This window comes from Mesoplodon densirostris, chromosome 7, assembly GCF_025265405.1.
Source record: "Mesoplodon densirostris isolate mMesDen1 chromosome 7, mMesDen1 primary haplotype, whole genome shotgun sequence".
In the NCBI taxonomy this organism is placed as follows: Eukaryota; Metazoa; Chordata; class Mammalia; order Artiodactyla; family Ziphiidae; genus Mesoplodon; species Mesoplodon densirostris.
Window position 1 is genome coordinate 95,748,954 of NC_082667.1, and position 19,633 is coordinate 95,768,586.

The following is a 19,633-nucleotide window of genomic DNA, read 5'->3' on the forward strand; positions in this document are numbered from 1 at the left end:
TGTGAAACCTAACTACCAACTAAAAATGAGTGACCAGTAACTATGTTTATTTCTTTTAAGGGTATTTGTTTCATCATTTAATATTGATCAATGGGTATAGATATTAACTAAATCATTACTGACAGTGACACTTTACTAGCGATATTGCCATAGATATCTGATGTGGTTTTTCATATATATTATCTTACTCTCTACCTTTGTAATCTAAGAATTTGGGGACTATATTGGTAAAGTACTTGCATATTGTTTAACTGTATGCTCAGACCTTAGATTTGTTAGGAATTTCTGGTGTTTTCATTGTGATGATTTCTAACTTATGTCAGTGGCAAAACTTAACGCCATTCTGCCTTCTTTGAAGTACTGAATAGGGAGTTCAGTCTGCTAAAAGATGCTTAAAGAAAATGTGAGAAAGGATGGCAAAAAGAGGAATTTATTGATAAGTATTTATGGTATATGTTTCAGGAAGTTTCTTCAAGGAGACCTTTCTAGTGAAATCTAGTGGAATTTCTAGTGGAATCCCCTTTGAAGTTAATAATCCACTTCTAGCCAGGAATCACATGGCTTTCACGGAGGAAGGGACCTTTGTGATCTCACTAGAGAGGGCAGGGGGGAGAATGGTCAGGAATGAAGAGAAGGGAGAAGAGTAAGAAGCTGCCATGTACCATCCTAGATAAGGGTCAGGAACCAGGTCCCCATGAGGAAAGTGACTGAGAAAATTCTGGAACAAAGAATTAATGACAATGTTGAAATGTATTGATGGTCTCAATTACTATCTTACTGTATGATGAAATGCAAATTTATATCTCCAGCCTGAATTCTCTGAATTCAAGACCTGTATTTCCAACTGCCTTCCAGACATATCCATTCATCTGTCTCACTAGCATTTCAAATTACATACGTACAAACTGGAATTCCTGTTTACTCCTTTAATTTTGCTTTACTTCTTAATTTTATTCTTTCCCTATTGAATGGCCTTAGCTTCCTTATAAAAAATCAACCAAGCATAGATATATGGGTTTATTTCTGGACTGTCAATTTTATTCCATTTACCTATATGTCTATTCTCATGTTAGTATCACATTGTCATGATTACTATTGCTGTCTAGTAAGTTTTGACATTGAGAAGTTTGAGCTCTCCAACTTTGTTCTTCTTTTTCAAAATATTTTGGCTATTCTGGGTCTTATGAGTTTCTATATAGATTTTAAGATCAGCTTGTCAGTTTCCCTGAAGAAACCAGTGATATTCTGATAGGGATTGTGTTGCGTCTGCAGATCAATTTGGGGAGAAACTGCCATCTTAAAAACACGAAGCCTGACCCATGAACATAAGATATCTTTCCACTTAGATCTCGTTTAATTTCTTCCAACAATGTTTTGTAGTTTTCATATTACAAGTTTTCTACTTGTTCTGTTAAAATTTATTTCTCAGTATGTTTTTCTTCTTGATGCTATTGTAAGTGGAATTGTTTTCTTAATTTTATTTTTGCATTGTTCATTGAAGTGTATAGAAATACAATAGATTTTTTTTCATATTGAACACATACTCTGCAAACTTGATGAACTCATTTATTAGTTATAACAGTTTTTTTTTCTTTTGAGGATTACTTAGGCTTTTCTATGTAAAAGATTATATGACATACAAATAAAGATAATTTTACTTTCTTTTCAATCTTTTCTATCATTAATTTTTTACATCATTCATTCTTGCTTAATTGCCCCACTAGAACCTCCAGTAAAATGTTGAATAGAAGTGGTGAGAATGGAAATTTTTGTCTCGTTCCTGATATTAGGGGGAAAGCATCCAGTCATTCACCACTGAGTATGATATCAGCTGTGGGTTTTCATAGATGCCTTCTATTCAATTGAAAAATTTCCTTCTATTCCTAGTTTGTTGAATGTTTTTATCATGCAATTGTGTTTGATTTTGTCAAATGCTTTTTCTACATCTATTGAGATGATCATATGGTTTTTAATTTTTTTATTCTATTGGTATGGTGTATTATATTAATTGATTTTCAGATGTTAAACCAAAGTTGCATTCCTGGGAAAAGAAATTTCCCCTTGGTCATGGTGTGTAATTCTTTTTATGTTTCTGGATTTGGTTTGCTAGTACTTTTGGAGGATTTTTGCATCCACATTCACAATATATTGGTCTGAAGTTTTATTTTCTTGTGATGCCTTTGTTTGGTTTCCATATAAGTGCAATGCTGGCCTCATACAATAAGTTGGGAAGTATTCCTTCCTCTTCTATTTTTTGGAGGAGTTTGTGAAAAATTGGCAATAATTCTTTAAATGTTTTGGTAGAATTCACCAGTGAAACATTTAGGCCTAGGTTTTTCTTTGTGGATAATTTTTTAAATTATGAATTAAATCTCTTCACTGGTTATAGGTGTATTCAAGCTGTCTATTTCTTCTTGACTCAGTTTCATCACTTTGTATCTTTCTAGGAATTTGTCTGTTTCATCCAAATTTTCTAATTGATTGGCACATAATTGTTCATTCCTTTATAACCCATTTTATTTCTGAAGGTTTCTAGTAATGTTCCCTCTTTCATTTCTGATTTTAGTAATTTTGGTCTTTTTTTTACTAGGTCAATTTAGTGAACAGTTTGTCAATTTTCTTGACCTTTTCAAAGAACCAAATTTAGTTTTGTTGATTTTCTCAAATTGTTTATATATTCTCTACTTCGTTCATTTTCACTGTAATCTTTATTATTTCCCTTTTTCCTGCTTATTTTAGGATTAATTTGCTCTTTTTTCCAGTGTCTTAGGTAGAAAGTTAGGTTATTGATTTGAGTTTTTTCTTCTTTTTTAATATGGGTATTTACAGCTAGAAATTTCCCTTTGAGCACTGCTTTAACTTCATCAATAAGTTCTCATATGTTGTATTGTAATTTTCATTCACCTTTAACTATTTTCTAATTTCTCTTGTGATTTCTTCTAGTCCCATTGGTTGTTGAAGAGCATGAAGTATAATTTCCACTTATTTGTAAATTTTCCAGTTTTCCTTCTGGTATAGATCTCTAGCTTTATTCCAATGTGATCAGAGAAGATATTTTGTATGATTTTAATGGTTTTAAATTTACTGAGGCTTGTGTTTTTGTCTAACATATCATCTGTACTGGACAATGTTCCACATGCACCTGAGAAGTATGTGTAGTCTTCTTTTGTTGAGTGAAGTGTTCCATAGATATCTGTTAGGTCTAGTTGGCTTATAATGCTGTTCATGTCTTCCTTTCCTAATTGCTCTTGTTGTCCAGTCGTTCTGTCCATTATTGAAAGTGAAGTATTGAAGTCTCCAACTATGCTTATTTCAGTTGTGGTTTTCTCCCTGCATTTTTGTCAGTTTTTTTGCTTCATCCATTTTGGGGCCCTGCTGTTAGGTTGTCTTATATTCCTGGTAGAGTAACCCTTCTATCACTATAAATTATCTCTCTCTATTCCTAGTAATACTTTTTATTTTAAAAGTATTATTTTAATATGTTTTGTTGCCTGGTATTAGCATAGCCACCCTGGCTTTCTTATGGTCATTGTTTGCATGATGCATATATTTTCCATCCTTTTACTTTCAGTCTATTTGTATCTTTGAGTACACAGTGACATCTTGTTTTTTCATCCAGTCTGACAACCTTTGCAATTTGATTAGATTGTTTAATCTATTCACATTTAATATTATTGATATAATTAGATTTATATCTGCCATTTTGCTTTTATTTTCTACAGGTCTCATATCTTTTTTAGTTCCTTTTTCCCTCCTTAATGCTTTCTTTTGCTTTAGTGAAGAATTTCCAGTGTACCGTTTAAATTTCTTTAATGAGTTTTTTACTTCACTTAATAAAGTTATTTCCTTAGTGGTTGCTATAGAGCATACCATATATATATTTTAACTTAACATAATCTGCTTCAAAGTTTATATATAAATGTATATTATCTTTCTATATGTTACAGGCTCAACCATACAATTATATATATATATATATACACACACAGCTTTATACAGTTAATTTTAATTAATTTAAAAATCAGTTAAGAGAACAAATACACATTTATACTATCTTTTATAATTACATAATTACATTTACTGGTACTCTGTTTTTTTATGTGGATTCAAAATTTCAAATAACTGTCTGGGGTTACTTGCTGAAGTCTGAAGAATTTTCTTTAGTACTTCTTGTAAGGAAGATGCTAACGACAAATTCTCTGTTTTTGTTTATCTGGGAATGTCTTTATTTTGCCTTCATTTTTGAAAGATAGCTTTGTGCAATATAGGATTCTTGGTTGAGAGTTTTTTCTTTAAGCACTCTGAAGATGTTTCCCGCTACTTTCTGGCCTAACTAGTTTGGCTGACTTCCAGTCTTGTTCCCCTCTAATCCAGTCACACTGCTGCCAGAGTGATATTTTAATAACACAAATCTTAATGGGTTACTTCCTTGTTTAAGACATTTAAAGATACCCCTCTTTTCTATAAATTAACAATGATCTCCCTAGAAAGGCATAGGCCCTCCATGATCTCCATCCTTGGTCCAAATCTCTCATTCTAGCTCACGTTCTAATCACACTGAATTGCTTGAGGTTTTCCTCCTGTACACAGGCTTTTTTATGCATCAGTGCTTTTGCTTCAACTGCTCTCTCTGCCTGGAAGCACCCTGCCCCTCCTGTTTGGGAAACTCCTACTCAACTCTCAAGATGAAGCTCAGTCGCTGCTTCCTCTAAGAACTCTTTCTTGACAGTTTTGCTAGAATTGGCCATTTCCTCTTTGTTTTGCCCCACTGATCCCTGTGCAGTCTTTTATGAGGCCACTTGTGGCACCTGGATTGCTCTTAATTACTTATCTATACATTTACCCTCAACTGTAAGACTTGATGAGGGCATTAATAACACCCAATACGAACTGAGTACTTACTATAGGACAGGCATTTCACATTTGTCTCATTCATTTCCACAACTCAATGAAGTAGTTACTATTTCTGTCTTCATTTTGAAGATGATTAAACTAAAACAGAAAGGTGATCCAGGTTGCCGGATGACTGCTGTTAGAGTTGACATTAACACTCTCTTACTCTTGTCTACACTCTTATAAACAGCAAACTTTGTGCCTTCTCATGTGTCAAGGTCCTAGTACAGATCCTGACATGTAATCATGCCCAATATATGTATGTTGAATGTGGTACTTTGGCAATACATTAAAAAAAATAAGATTAAAAAACCAAGATTTTGAACTCCACCCATCTTTTAAATTGTTATTACTTATTATTTATTTCTCTACGGTGACTAACTATAAAATCCTTAAATAAACAGCTCCAGTTCCAGTATTCTTGGGGTATCTAGGAAGGAAAGAATTTAGAAGACTGTATCCTATTTTGCATCAGTCATGCCTCCATATATATAGAAAGAGTGATTTAGGAGTTGAAAAGGGCTGGAACCTGTAGATTTGTAAGTCACTTTACACAAAATTTAGAAAACACTGACCATGTCAAAGAATGATGGAGTTGATAGCACACCCCCCCCACCCCCCCACCCCCCCCAGTTCTCAGAAACTCCTTGGTGTAATCACTGCTCTGGTGTTAGTAGGCAAGGGAGAACATCTATAGGGAGAAATTAACCATAGGTAGTGGAAGTAATGTAAAGAAAAAAACTGGCTGGATCATTTAGGCCTTCTAGGAAAAGAAAAGGAAGGAATGAAAGCAAACAAATGTATGGGGAAGTAGCGCTTGTTAGTAAAGTTTAACCAGGATGTCTTTTGGTAATGTAGCATGTGACGGCATCAGCATGGCAGAACCCCCTTTTGGACTTCACTTTGTAGTTTTGTGGGCTGCTCCTCTGTAAGTTACTATCAATATTACACTGACACGTGGGTTCTTACTCTTACAGCCTGAATCAACCTAGCCCCAAGCCAACACTCAAACCTCAGTGGAGGAATTCTTCAGTAGTTTTCTCATGCCATTTCATTCACTAAAACGGGTCCCCAGCCGTAGGGGTCCATGGAGAATTTCCCTGACAACCTGCATATCCAGAGACTTTTCTTCCCTTGGCACATTATTTGTGTCACAGACTGAACGAGCTTGAGGATCAAAGAAGAACCTGAGGAATGACTAAGGAAAATAAATCCTAACACAATGTCAGTGGGTGTCAATAGTAAAATTATTGGTCTGTAACTTGAGGCTTCTGTATTTTTTGAGTGTGTCCATGTGCTTTACCTATAGAACTTCATTGCCTCCTTTGCTTTTTCCTTCCAGCCCTCTTTCTTCCTATTTAGAATAAGATGTAATGGCTGAGGCGCCATTGGCCACCTTGAATCCTGTGGCAACCATGAGAATGGAAGCTACCTGTTAATACTAGAACAAAATGTCAGAAGGAACTTGGGTCCCTAATGGCCATGGACCCACCTTACCAGCTCTAAATCTGATAAACTTCAGACATTTTACATATATGAGAAAAAAAGACCCTTATGTGATTAAGCCACAGTTATTACTGGGTCTCTCTTACTAGCAGCTGAACATAATTTCTAACCAATATAGGCTTTACAAGACAATAAGATGTCATACTCATGCACAAAATGTGTGGAATTCAGGGGGATTTATTAATAAAGATGATATGTTAGCTTTTCCTGAACTTTTGAGGTTATTTGAAAATAACCTTTTCAAGGTTATTTGTCTTATTCCTTAGTATGTAAACCAGTGTCTGTGTTGGAGAGTATGAAGTAGAAGACTCCGATTGCTGAAATGACTGTCTCTGCCTTGCCAAAAGCAGAGATTTCAGTGCAATTTCAGGGCCCTTCAGTATTTAAAAAGGAAATCCCCTTTGACCAGCTCTTTGACTGGATTGCTATTTATAGGAATACTGAAGTTTAAGCAATCATTTGTTAATTATCACAACTTTTAAAGCAATTATTTGCTAATTACCATATAAGTTCCTACTATTACTGAACAGTCACTCTTTTTGAGCACCTATTATATATGCCAGGCACTGTGCTAGGTATCTACATGCATTATATCACTTAATACTCTCAATAACCAGGGGAGGTTAATATCAAAAGTGCCTACTGCAGTTTCTTTTCCTTTCCAGCAAAAGGAGCTCTTTAATATTTGTATTAGTGCCCTAGGCCAACTTTTTAATGAATCTGTTTTATCTAGATTACTAAAGACTTTTCCTTAATAGACACTCACAGAGGTTCAGATGGAAAGGTTCAAAATTATTTCCTCAGGGGGATAAGGCATCGTTAAAATCAGGGACCCTCCCCTCCCCATCGCTAAACTTATGGAGTATTAAAAACCTCTCACCAAGCCCCTTGTGTTAGCCGTTAAGCCTCAGTCCTGCCTGGTTGGAGGTCCATGCTTTACTGCGGGTGCTGGTGGGTGGTAGATTAGTCCAAAGACCAGGCAATGAATGGAGAATAGAAATAATAAGAGAGTGGATAATCCCCCCAAGGAGAATCGGGCTATGAACAGGCTTTGACAAATAACCAAATAATCATAACTCATACTCTCACACACCTGCTTATACACGCATCTCTGGATGCCATTCTCTGAAAACCTAAAATGGGAGTTGGATTTCTCAATATCTATCTTCCTGTATGTCAACACGGTGATTACAGCCACCTTACCTTAAAGAAAGACTTTGGAAAATATGCCCAGCAGATATTAGGGACTTAATAAGGGAATGACTATTGCTATTTCATAAAGGAAGTTTTGAAAGAAAATTAGCTGGCTTAGTGGTTTAAACATTGGACTGGAAATGACAACTCATGACAGCACGTGATACTTTGAGCAATGCTACCAGGGCTCTCAGTGGCCCAGAAAAGTCAGCAGGGTCCACATTTTGACATTCATTTTTATGAAATAAATTTTTCTTTTCATGAAGTATATCTGTGCTTCAGTTATATTACTTTCTCAGCTCTAAATTGAGGAAGATGACATATTTATTTATAAATTTATTTTATGCCACAGAAATGGTTATTAAAAATAGATAATAGAAAATAGAATGAAAACCCTTGGACCAAAGTTGGGTCCTCTGCCAGGGTCCAGACCCTAACAGGGACCTAAAGCGTTTAGCACAGTCACCTGTTTAGAGTCTGTTTTGGTTTCTTTCTTAACGTTCAGAAAAACAAGCAATGCTACAGTGAGAACTGTGAATAAAGAAGGTGCAGAGGCAGCGCTTGACGAAGAGCTGCACTCAGCTCTCTAACATGAGTCAATTAAAGTGGTAAGATGAGGCGGGAGAGATGAGGTGTGACCCTGTGTGCAGTGATTGGATCTGCTTACAATAACCTCCTGCAAGACGGGCATGGAAATGATATGTAATCCTCCTTGGATAAGAAGAATCTTCATGTTCTGGGTTAAAGGACCTGGCAATAAGGCCTTTGCCTTTCAGCAAAAATTTCCTTCCAAGAGCCCCATAGTCATGACCACATTCATTTTGCACAAAATCACAGACTATGCTGGAATGCATAGATACTCAAGAGGAAATCAGTTCTTCTTTCAGGCATTCCCAGTGGGTAATTATATACTGGGAGTGCTACATCCACTCTTTTAGGCCACTGGGGGTCCAGTTAATGAGTGATTTGAAAGCTTTGGATGATTCATATGCTAAAGACCAAACAATGGGATTATTGAATGAATGTTTCACTTATTTGGATGGTTCAGTATCTTGAAGACAGTATCAACCATCAGTAAATGACACCCCAGTGGCTGAGAAGAGTCAATGGGCCTATAGCAAACCTGCCTTGCATTCTTTTCTGTAAAAGGATTTTTCCTTCTCACTGAATACATCTGGATAATCAAAAGGAGAAAAGCCATACCTGTAGTATTCATCTCCCACAAAGAAAAGGGTCTTCTGTGCATCCTTGAGATAGGCGGCAGCATCTATTCGCTGCACGTATCTTGGAAACCCAAAGTCATAAATAGTCCGAGGAGTACCTTGCATGTGGAATCCTCTTGTTATCCAGTAGTGGGGTCCTGGAAACAAATTAAAATTTACAAAAACTCTGTACCATTTAGTGATGCTCTTCACTCATGAGGATTTCTATGCAGGATCACAAATAGGGCTAGTTTATCAGATATTTACCATAGCTAAAACCTAGTAGGAGATAAAAGCCTCTATTCAATTCAGTAAAAGACTTAAAACTTGCTCTGGAGGCAAAATCCCTGGTGATGCCTTAAGAAAGCAATAATATTGATACAATTATGTTTTAAATTTAACACATTCAATTTTTTCAAGATAACTTTCATCTGTATAATCTCATTTCAGTCTCATATATGTATGAGAGACAAGGGGCAAGCAACTCACAAAAGCTGATTCTTGCTTAAATTGGCACTAACCTCCTACCCTTAGCCCTCAGCATCAAGAAAATACAAGCTAAAACTGATAGTTACCACTTATTGGACAACTTCCATTGGCTAGCCATTGTCATATCTTCAAGGTTGTTATTATTACAATTATTTTGCACAGAAAGAAATGAAGACTGAGAGCAGTTAGATAACTTCCCAAAGTCACTCAAATAGTAAAGGTCTGGAGCCAGAGACATATTGTGTGTGTCCACCTCCTGAAGTTGCAGGTGTCTCTCCACTCCCAGCTGCTTGTATTGTTCTCCTGAGGGTTCCATGCTGATTTTTGTGAATTAGAGGCTCTCAGAAGAGTATACCATGTCACTCAGAGCAGAGGTCCAGGGGACAGGGACTAGGTTTCTACCTCCCTGGACACTCACTTAGCACAGTGCCTCACTAGACGACATCTTTGGCTCTGAGAAGAGTTTGATAGTCACTGTCACTCCTGTCATGGTCACAGTGCAGTAGAGGGGTTTTTCATCCCCAATCTGAGGAGAAGTGACTGGAACATGCTCTGTGGTAGCTAACAAATGCTGACAGTACTAGGTGTTCCAAACACACCAGTCACTGTACCCTGCCACTTCTTTCTTTGAGGGTTCTTTAGGGTACCTTTAAAGAAGTAAGCTGTGCCCCTCTCAGCCACTTCATAAGCTGCATCCACATTGGACATAAGCTGGGGAAAGGAGCTGGTGATGGTGCTGGGCCGGATCCCTGACATCAAGTGAACCTGCCGACGCCAGAAAATCCTATTGGGCAATGGAAAAGAAATCAAGATCAAGGGTTGACTTAGATCTTCAATTGAACCTGGGCTGAAATATACTGCAAACCACACTTCAGAGGCCATTTCTAAATGCCTCTTGCTCTTGCCTTGTTTTTAAGAACATAATTTTTTTTTTAACGTATCTGGGACAGTCATAGTCTAACCAAGTTTATTTTATTTATTTATTTATTTATTTAGATTTTTTTAAACATCTTTATTGGAGTATAATTGCTTTACAATGGTGTGTTAGCTTCTGCTTTATAACAAAGTGAGTCAGTTATACATATACATATGTTCCCATATCTCTTCCCTCTTGTGTCTCCCTCCCTCCCACCCTCCCTATCCCACCCCTCTAGGTGGTCCCAAAGCACCGAGCTGATCTCCCTGTGCTATGCGGCTGCTTCCCACTAGCTATCTATTTTATGTTTGGTAGTGTATATATGTTCATGCCACTCTCTCACTTTGTCACAGCTTACCCTTCCCCCTTTTTTGACTTTAGTAAACAATTTCTTCTCCCTTTTCATTCTTTTAGCATCTCTGTAATCCTCTTTCCTTCATTTTTTTAAGGATGTTCAAAACATGGAAGGATAGCAAGGGTTGACATCAATAATTTATACACTTAAGCTGTGCACCTTCCTATTCCAAGTATCATTTGCTACAAATTTCCCTTTCCACTTCTGATCTTTTAAAAATTAAAATCTCATAAAGATAAATACCATCCAGGTGCACTTTATGGATAGTATATAAATGAGCCAAACTTTTGTGGTTGGAAGAGGCTAATTATTTCCTGTAAAAACAGCAAAAACATTGACAATTATAAATGATGTTGCCTATGTACTTATCTATTGAAAATGTTTATATCTTTGGGCCTAATGGCTACTTCAGAGAAACTCTGGTACACACACATTAACTGAAGATTTATCAACTCAACCACCCATCTATCCACTATTATTTACATAAAATTGTGGGAGTATACAAGAGGGTACTGGGCTGAAACCTTCAATGTAAATGAAGTCCACTTTGAATTTTGGAGATGAAAATCATTCTTATAAAATACAAATAATTTACTTGACTCCACAGAAGCTAGAATCAACACATAAAATTATTTGCAGACAGGGAAATTGTAATAAAGTTCTGACATTTAATTTTCCATGTAGTAAGTTTAGGCACTCCTCAAATCTTATGTTGAGTTTTAGTTAATTTAACAAATATTTATGGAGCACCTATCAGCAGGCACTGAGGTAGACATCAAGGATGAAACACTGAACAAGACTCAGGCTCTGCCCTCAAGAAGCTATAATCTAGTAGTAGAGGCAGATAAGTGATGAGACAATTATAATTCAGAGCAATTCGTGCAATGAAGAGTCAAGCTCATGACGCTGAGAACATAGAGTGTATCCCACAGGAGGGATGTGTCATTCCGTTGAGTGGGCTGGCGAAGCCATCCAGGTGAGGCACTTTAAGCTGATGACAAAATCTAAAGGAGAGCTGTATTGAGAGAGAGAAATACTTGATGTTCCTAAGCAACATCAAGAGGCAAAAGGAAAAGCACATCATGTTTTAGAAGGCTGTAAGCTGGAGTTGCAATTCCAATGCTGACCGGTATCTCCAAGCCTGTTTCATAATCTCTCTTTTTTCTTTTTTTTTTAGGTTCACTAAATTTATTTTAAAAATCATAAAATGTTTCTTAAAAAAGAGTATTACATTCTGCACACTGCTCTGAATAGATGCCAGGGACATATGGACTATTGTTACTTTTCCTCCCTGTCCCCCCTCCCCACCCCCCGCCCAAATGTTACAGTGACCACAAAGCAAAGTGTTCACAATAATTACATGGGGGGATTTTTTTTAAACCACCAACAATGAACAAAAATTAATATTCACTCACTCTGCTGCTGTTTCAAAATGTCAATGTTAGTTTCTGCACACCCTCCCCCACCCCACCCCTGTTTGTAAGGAACTAAAACATTACATCTGGTGAACAGCAAAGATTTCACTGCATCTCAAATGCAGAACACCTATGAAGCAGAGGAATGTTGGCTTTTTAAACAGAAGCAGATTAAAAAAAAAAGATGCAGGACTCCTTCAGTTCTTCACTAGTCTTAGATAAACTTTCCAGAATACTGCTTCGCACTATAAAAAAGAAAAAAAATCTTGCATTAGAATCCTTCAGCATCTGTATACTGCTTCACACTGTCCTGCAGCAAATATTGTGCATTCTGTATCTGGTCCTGTGTTCCTATAATGGTAATGATCTGATCTTTGGACCCTTCTAAAGGCTCATCAATTTTGATCGAAGCTCCTGACTCATGACGGATTTGTTTAATCCACTTACCAATTTTGCCAATAATAGATCCAGCTATATCTTTGGGAATAGTTACTTGTGTAGTAATAATAGGTCCACCAAGAGCACCATATGAGCCACGACCCCCTGCATAGGAATAATCATATGCAGAGCCACCCTGTGGTTCATAAGTCATCTGCCACTCTGATGGGCTCCATGTATCTATTGCAGAGCCCCAGGTTTCATCAGCACTGAAACCAACCATGCCATCATAACCGTCTCCAGGTCTTCCTCTTCTGTCATAGGCCATTAGATCTCCTCCTCTAGGTGGTGGTGGAGGAAGAGGAAGATTCCGAGCTCTGCCACCACCCTGGCCCCCTCGTCCAGGATTAGGTCCTCGACGAGGGCTCCTATCATCATAATCTCTTCTGGATGGAGGCATGGGACACCCACGCCGACCAGGAGGAATTCTGTCAAAACCACCTCTTCCCCACATGGGAAATCTCACGGGACATCCGGCGGTCATTGAACGTCACTGTAAAACCACCATAATCATAGGTTTCATCGTAAAAATTGGGATCATAAGGCTGATCATGTCCTTTGATGGGAGACTCTGATATAAGATCAAGGATGATCTTTATGCACTCTACAACCCTATCAGGTTTTCCTCCAATAAGAATGACTCTGTCAGTGGATTGAGGACAACATTCCTGGAAAAGCTTGATTGTTGTCTGAGTGTTCTCTCGAAGTTCTTTGATTTTAGCACCTTTGACTCCAATAATTTCTCCAGCCAGACTCTGATGAATCAACAGTCTCAACTCACAGTCAAAGTCACTTCCTTTATAGTGTTGGTAATTTAAGCATTCCACAGCATCAGATTCAAGTGGGAGCTGGCTGGTTGCAGTGGGTGATGGCAACTGCAGGCCCTCTTCCAAGGTAGGGATGATTTTCTTCAGAATTTTTCCAATTGTTTCAATATCAGCACTGATACTCAATATGTGCTCGGGGCCACTGCTGTCTGGGACTGAAACACTGGCATTGTAGTCTGTACAGAGAGCCTTGATATTCTTGCCTCCTTTTCCAATCACTGCCCTAGCATTCTTGCTCTGAAGCAGAATGCGTAATTCAACCATCTCATCAGTGCTTCTAGATCTTTTAAGAGCTTGTTCCTCTTCCATATCTTCAGCAGGGCGTTTACCAAATTTGCCATTGGTTTTGGTGTTGGGAAAGGTTTCCTCTGGCTGCTCAGTTTCCATTTTCTTATATTAAAGAGACGCACCAATCTATTATTAAATATATCCTTGCAGGGCAGAACTGAAGTGTTCTGGGCAGGACCAACTGACACCCTAGTGCTGCAGTAGCCAGGCAAGGCTACCGTCCCTATGCCACTGTGCCTCTTCATCCCTGTTTCATAATCTTGTAAATGCAAATAATGACTGACCTATCTCCTGAGATCCTTATGAGGATCAATTGAGATAAAGCATATGAAAGTACATTATAAACTGTAAAGTGCCACTTGGCTGGATATTGTCCATTTTTAAAATTATTATTTGGGCATCTACCATAGACAATACTCAGTGTGGCAGGAGGCCATTGAGGGTACACTTCCTCTCCCCAAGCTCTACACATCACAGCCTTATCTAGACCATATGTATTAACAGATGGAAAACTGAGACCCAGAAAAGCTGATGGGCCCAAATATCAGCAGTGGTTAGGGGCAAACAGAGCCAATTAGACTCCAGCTATGTTGATTTTCATCACATGCCCTAACTAATCTACTTGCTCCTTCTCAGTCTGTGACCTCCGGTTTTTCTCTGTTTATAACTTGACCCCTTACCCAATGAGACCTAGCCTTTGCTAGGTCTAAGAAACCTTAGTTAAAACACTTATGACATATTATAATGTATACACTGTATGTATAAGGTAGTAATAAACACTACCTATATGTGATACTTGTGTAAAGTATCACAAATTCCAAAAGAATCTGTACTCATGAAAAATTTCAGTACATTAATGAAGTAAAATTATGTCTGCTGGGTAATAAAGCAATAGAACACATATTCAGAGGATTTACGAACTTAGAGCTATAGATTATAATAATAAATTAATAATTTAGTAATTTAAAATTTTAATTAATAAATTAAAATCGACAAAAAATGTATAGCAAGTAACCTCCTAATACAGCTGTAAATGGATTTAAAATAAGCAAAATGAAAATCTATAAAACTGTTGGAAAGGAACAGCTGAAGGGGGATGTAAAAAGGTATTCTATGCAAATGGAAATCAAAAGAAAGCTGGAGTAGCAATACTCATATGAGAAAAAATAGACTTTAAAATAGAGACTGTTACAAGAGACAAAGAAGACACTATGTAATGATCAAGGGATCAATCCAAGAAGAAGATATAACAATTGTAAATATATATGAACCCAACATGGGAGCACCTCAATATATAAGGCAAATGTTAACAGACATAAAAGGAGAAATTGACAATAACACAATAATAGTGGGGGACTTTAATGCCCCACTTACGTCAATGGACAGACCATCCAGACAGAAACCCATGATGAAACACAGGCCTTAAATGACACATTAATGACAGATTAACTTAATTGATATTTATAGAGCATTCTATCCAAAAGCATCAGAATACACATTCTTTTCCAGTGCACATGGAACATTCTCCAGAACATATCACATGCTGGGCCACAAAGCAAACCTCAGTAAATTTAAGAAAATTGAAATCATATCAAGCATCTTTTCCTACCACAATGCTATGAGATTAGAAATCAACTAAAAAAACACAAACACGTGGAGGCTAAACAATATGCTACTAAACAACCAATGGATCACTGAAGAAATCAAAGAGGAAATCAAAAAATACCTAGAGACAAATGAAAATGAAAACATGATTATCCAAACCCTGTGGGACTCAGCAAAAGCAGTTCTAAGAGGGAGGTTTATAGTGATACAAGCTTACCTCAGGAAATGAGAAAATTCTCAAATAAACAACCTAAACTTATACCTAAAGCAACTATAGAAAGAAGAACAAACAAAGCCCAAAGTTAGTAGAAGGAAAGAAATTATAAAGATCAGAGCAGAAATAAATGAAATAGAAAGGAAGAAAACAATAGCAAAGATCAATGAAACTAAAATCTTGTTCTTTGAAAAGATAAACAAAATTGATAACCCTTTAGCCAGACTCGTCAAGAAAAAAAAGGGAGAGGGCCCAGATGAATAAAATTAGAAATGAAAAAGGAGATGTTACAACTGACACCACAGAAATACAAATGATCACAGATCAATCACAAGTACTGAAATTGAATCTGTGATTTAAAAACTCTCAACAAATAGAAGTCCAGGATCACAGGTGAATGACCTCACAGGTGAATTCTACCAAACATTTAGAGAAGAGTTAACACCTATCCTGAAACTATTCCAAATAATTGCAGAGGAAGGAACACTTCTGAACTCATTCTATGAGGCCACAATCACCCTGATACCAAAATGAGTAAAAGATACCACACAAAAAAGAAAATTATAGACCAATATCATTGATTAACATAGATGCAAAAATCCTTTTGCACAGCAAAGAAAAGCTTTTGCACAGCAAAGAAAACCCTAAACAAAATGAAAAGACAACCTACAGAATGGGAGAAAATATTTGCAAGTGATGTGACCGACAAGGGATTAACCTCCAAAATATACAAGCATTTCAATATTAAAAAAACAACCCAATCAAAAAATGGGCAGAAGATCTAAATAGACATTTCTCCAAAGAAGACATATAGATGGCCAAAAGACACAGGAAAAGATGCTCAACTTTGCTAATAATTAGAGAAATGTAAATCAAAACTACAATGTGGTATCACCTCACACTGGTCAGAATGGCCATCATCAAAAAGTCTACAAATAGGGCCTCCCTGGTGGCGCAGTGGTTAAGAGTCCGCCTGCCGATGCAGGGGATACGGGTTCGTGCCCCGGTCTGGGAGGATCCCATATGCCGCGGAGCGGCTGGGCCCGTGAGCCATGGCCGCTGGGCCTGCGCATCCGGAGCCTGTGCTCCGCAACGGGAGAGGCCACAACAGAGAGAGGCCCGCGTACCACAAAAAAAAAAAAAAAAAAAAAAAAAAAAAAAAAAAAGTCTACAAATAATAAATGCTGGAGAAGGTTTTGAGAAAAGGAACCCTCCTACTCTGCTGGTGGGAATATAAACTGGTACAGCCACTATGGAGAATAGTATGGAGGTTCCTTAAAATACTAAAAATAGAGCTACGTGTGATCCTGCAATCCCCCTCCTGGGCATATATCTGGAGAAATCCATGATTTGAAATGATACATGCACCCAGTGTTCATTGCAGCACCATTTTCAAAAGCCAAGACACTGAAGCAGTGTAAATGTCAATGGACAGATGAATGTATAAAGAAGATGTTGTATATATATACAATGGAATATTACCCAGCCATAAAAAAGAATGAAATAATGCCATTTGAAGCAACATGGATGAACCCAGAGATTATCACACTAAGTGAAGTAAGCCAGATGGATAAAGACAAATATCATATGATATCGTTTATATGTGGAATCTAAAAAAAAAATGATACAAATGAACTTATATACAAAATAGAAATAGACCCACAGACACAGAAAACAAACTCATGGTTATCAAAGGGGAAGGTGAGGAGGGATAAATTAAAGAGTTTTAGATTAACATATACACACTACTATATATAAAACAGATAACCAACAAGGACCTACTGTATAGCACAGGGAGCTATACTCAAATTTTTGTAATAACCTATAAGAGAAAAGAATCTGAAAAATAATAGATATACATGTGTGTATAACTGAATCACATGCTGTACGCCTGAAACTAATACAACATTGTATATCAACTATACATCAATTGAAAAAAAACAGCTGCAGGATGTATTGGAACTGGTAATGAAAATAAACAGATCATATCAACAGTCTGTAACCTGCTCTTTGATAAGGAGGGAAAAACAATGGAGTTTATTGATATTATAGACCTGCTGATAAATATTTAACTGCACTGGTTATCTTTGTATAGCCAGGAGCCACTGCTGTGCCTGGCAGATAGGGCTCAATAAATATCTGTTGGCTAGATAAATGGGTGTCAGAGGGTTGTGTGGAACTCATCTAATCATCAGTTTTCATATTCTCGGAAATTTTCATTCTCTTTTACTAAAGAACAGCAATTAAATCATCAAGTTTGAGATGAAGTCACTGGTAACATTCTTGAACCTCTTTGCCAGTCCTGTGGCCTCCTTGGGGCAAGGTCATGTATTATTCATCTATGTATTCTCAGGCTTAGCAAGTGCCTGGCACATCTGGGACTTGATTCATATTTGTTGAACTTTTCTTTTTTTGTTTTACCTCACTGTCTTCACTCCCCATCTGCCTAAACATCCCCTGTCTTTCATTTTCAGGAGAGACATTCACCTCTTCTTTGCCGACTGTCAAGGTAATCCAGCTGGGGCTGATGGGTGCTTTCATTTTCTACTGTCTTCACCCCTTACTCTCCTTGACTCTCTTCTTCTCTGTCACCCTGTTCCCTAGTTTCAGGGGAATAGGTGTCTTTCTTCTTTTTATCATTTTGATGCTCTCAGTTGAACTGATGCTTCTCTCCCCTGAGACTGGACACTGTGGTACAGTGAAAGAAGAAAGGGGTGCTGGAGACCTTGTTTTATTATTGGATGTGTGACCTTGTATGGGTCACTTAATTTTTCTCGGAGTCAGTTTCTTTCTGTCAAATAAGAATGATAATAATAATAAACCTGTGCTAATATTTCAAAGGATCAATTGAGACAATGCATATTAAAGCATTTTATAAACTCTGGACTACTCTTACAATTATTTGTAAATACTTTAAAGAGACATGTTTTTACTGTACAAATTTATTAATTATGTAAAACTTAGAGTTTATCAGTAGAGCTAAGTTTCCTTCTAAATTTGTCTCGCTGATATAAAATTTTGTCACTGGAAAATTTGAAGTACAGACAGTCACATCATTGGCCAAGAAGCCATTCATTTGAGGGTAGCTCACTAACCAGGGCTGTTTATATCAGGATGTTTCAGAGGCCAAAAATCAGGCATGCATCATCCATCTCACTGAACCCAAGAGAAACAGAGCTTATAAAATTAAAAACCCACATGTAGACAGTGGTTAAAATAGCCAAAGCTGTGCACAGTGTCCTTAACTTAAGTGTTTATATCCATCTGAGGAGCCTACAGAGATCCATATTTATAAGCCATAACCTGTGAAGATGTAAAGAACCTCGTCCTTAGTCAGAAGGAGGGTGTTCAGAAGAAATGGCAATGAATCAATAATCTTAGTACACCTTCTGCCTCTTTGTCTGAATTTGTAGTACATAACAGAGAATCAGTCTAAGTAAACACAATGCCTGTGTTGACTTTCAGTGATGCAACCTTATAGCCAGAAAAGAAAGATCCCCAGGGAGACTGAAGGAGGAAGACTTCCTCTTTAGTTGTGCAGGCTTTCCTTAAGCCCACGGAACCCTGGGAAATGCTAGGTTCCAATGGTGCCATCTAATGGCAGAGGTTACTGATTTTATTGTCCCTCCTTCCCAAAGTGCTTTGCGTTTCTTTTTCTTCATTGGCTCCTTTTCATGTCTTCAAATGCGCCCAGGTATTTCTCATCTTGAAAAAAATCCTCATTTGACCCTGCTGCCTCTTCCAGCTATTATCTTAACTCTTTGTTATTAACAAGCTTCTCAAATGAATGACCTACATCTACCATTACCCTTTGCTCCACACCATTTGCCTTTTCACTCCTCGGGATCTGGGTTCATTCCTTACTACGCTGCTGAAACTACATCCCTTCATCATCCTGGCCAGTCAGTCCTGTTCTTCAGTCCTCAGTCTGGTGACTTCAGCAGCATTGTCCACTATTGATCACTTATAAAAAAGATAATTCTCTTTTCCCTGGTTTATCTGGGGCTCCATTATAGGGATTCTGTCTCTGAAGTCAAGTAGACCTAGGTTAAAAATTCTAGCTGGGAAAAAGAACAGTGTGGATTAAATGAGCAGATGTCTATAAAATGCTTAGCAGAACACACAGCACATTGTAAATGATCATAAAATGTCAGCTATTGTTATTATAATTATTAGAGTTTATTTTCAAATCTTTTAGTGTCTCCTCCATGTGGGAGATTCTATAACCTATGAAGCCTCCAACTGTGACCTCTCCCCTGAGCACTGGCTTATTTCTATAAAACCCCACTAG

At 37.4% G+C, this 19,633-nt stretch overlaps 2 protein-coding genes and 1 long non-coding RNA gene across 3 annotated transcripts in view; 1 reads left to right on the forward strand and 2 right to left on the reverse strand.

The window, feature by feature from the left end:
* The window catches only part of LOC132493035 (uncharacterized), a 110,317-nt gene extending 104,291 nt beyond the window's left edge, over positions 1 to 6,026 (forward strand). The window contains exon 4 of the long non-coding RNA XR_009532950.1: positions 5,871 to 6,026. This is a non-coding gene — a long non-coding RNA (uncharacterized LOC132493035). The remainder of the gene's footprint in view (positions 1 to 5,870) is intronic.
* MMP20 (matrix metallopeptidase 20) overlaps positions 1 to 19,633 on the reverse strand; it is a 46,812-nt gene that overhangs the window by 5,079 nt on the left and 22,100 nt on the right. Inside the window, exons 7-8 of the mRNA XM_060103085.1 lie at positions 9,932 to 10,068; positions 8,797 to 8,953 (exon numbers count right to left, since the gene is read on the reverse strand). Coding sequence (XP_059959068.1) covers positions 8,797 to 8,953; positions 9,932 to 10,068 — 294 coding nt within the window. The remainder of the gene's footprint in view (positions 1 to 8,796; positions 8,954 to 9,931; positions 10,069 to 19,633) is intronic.
* Positions 12,242 to 13,746, reverse strand: LOC132493583 (heterogeneous nuclear ribonucleoprotein K-like). Its single transcript, XM_060104281.1, is given in 2 exon segments — positions 12,242 to 12,884; positions 12,886 to 13,746. Coding segments are annotated over 2 exon segments (1,380 nt in total). The 5' UTR covers positions 13,623 to 13,746.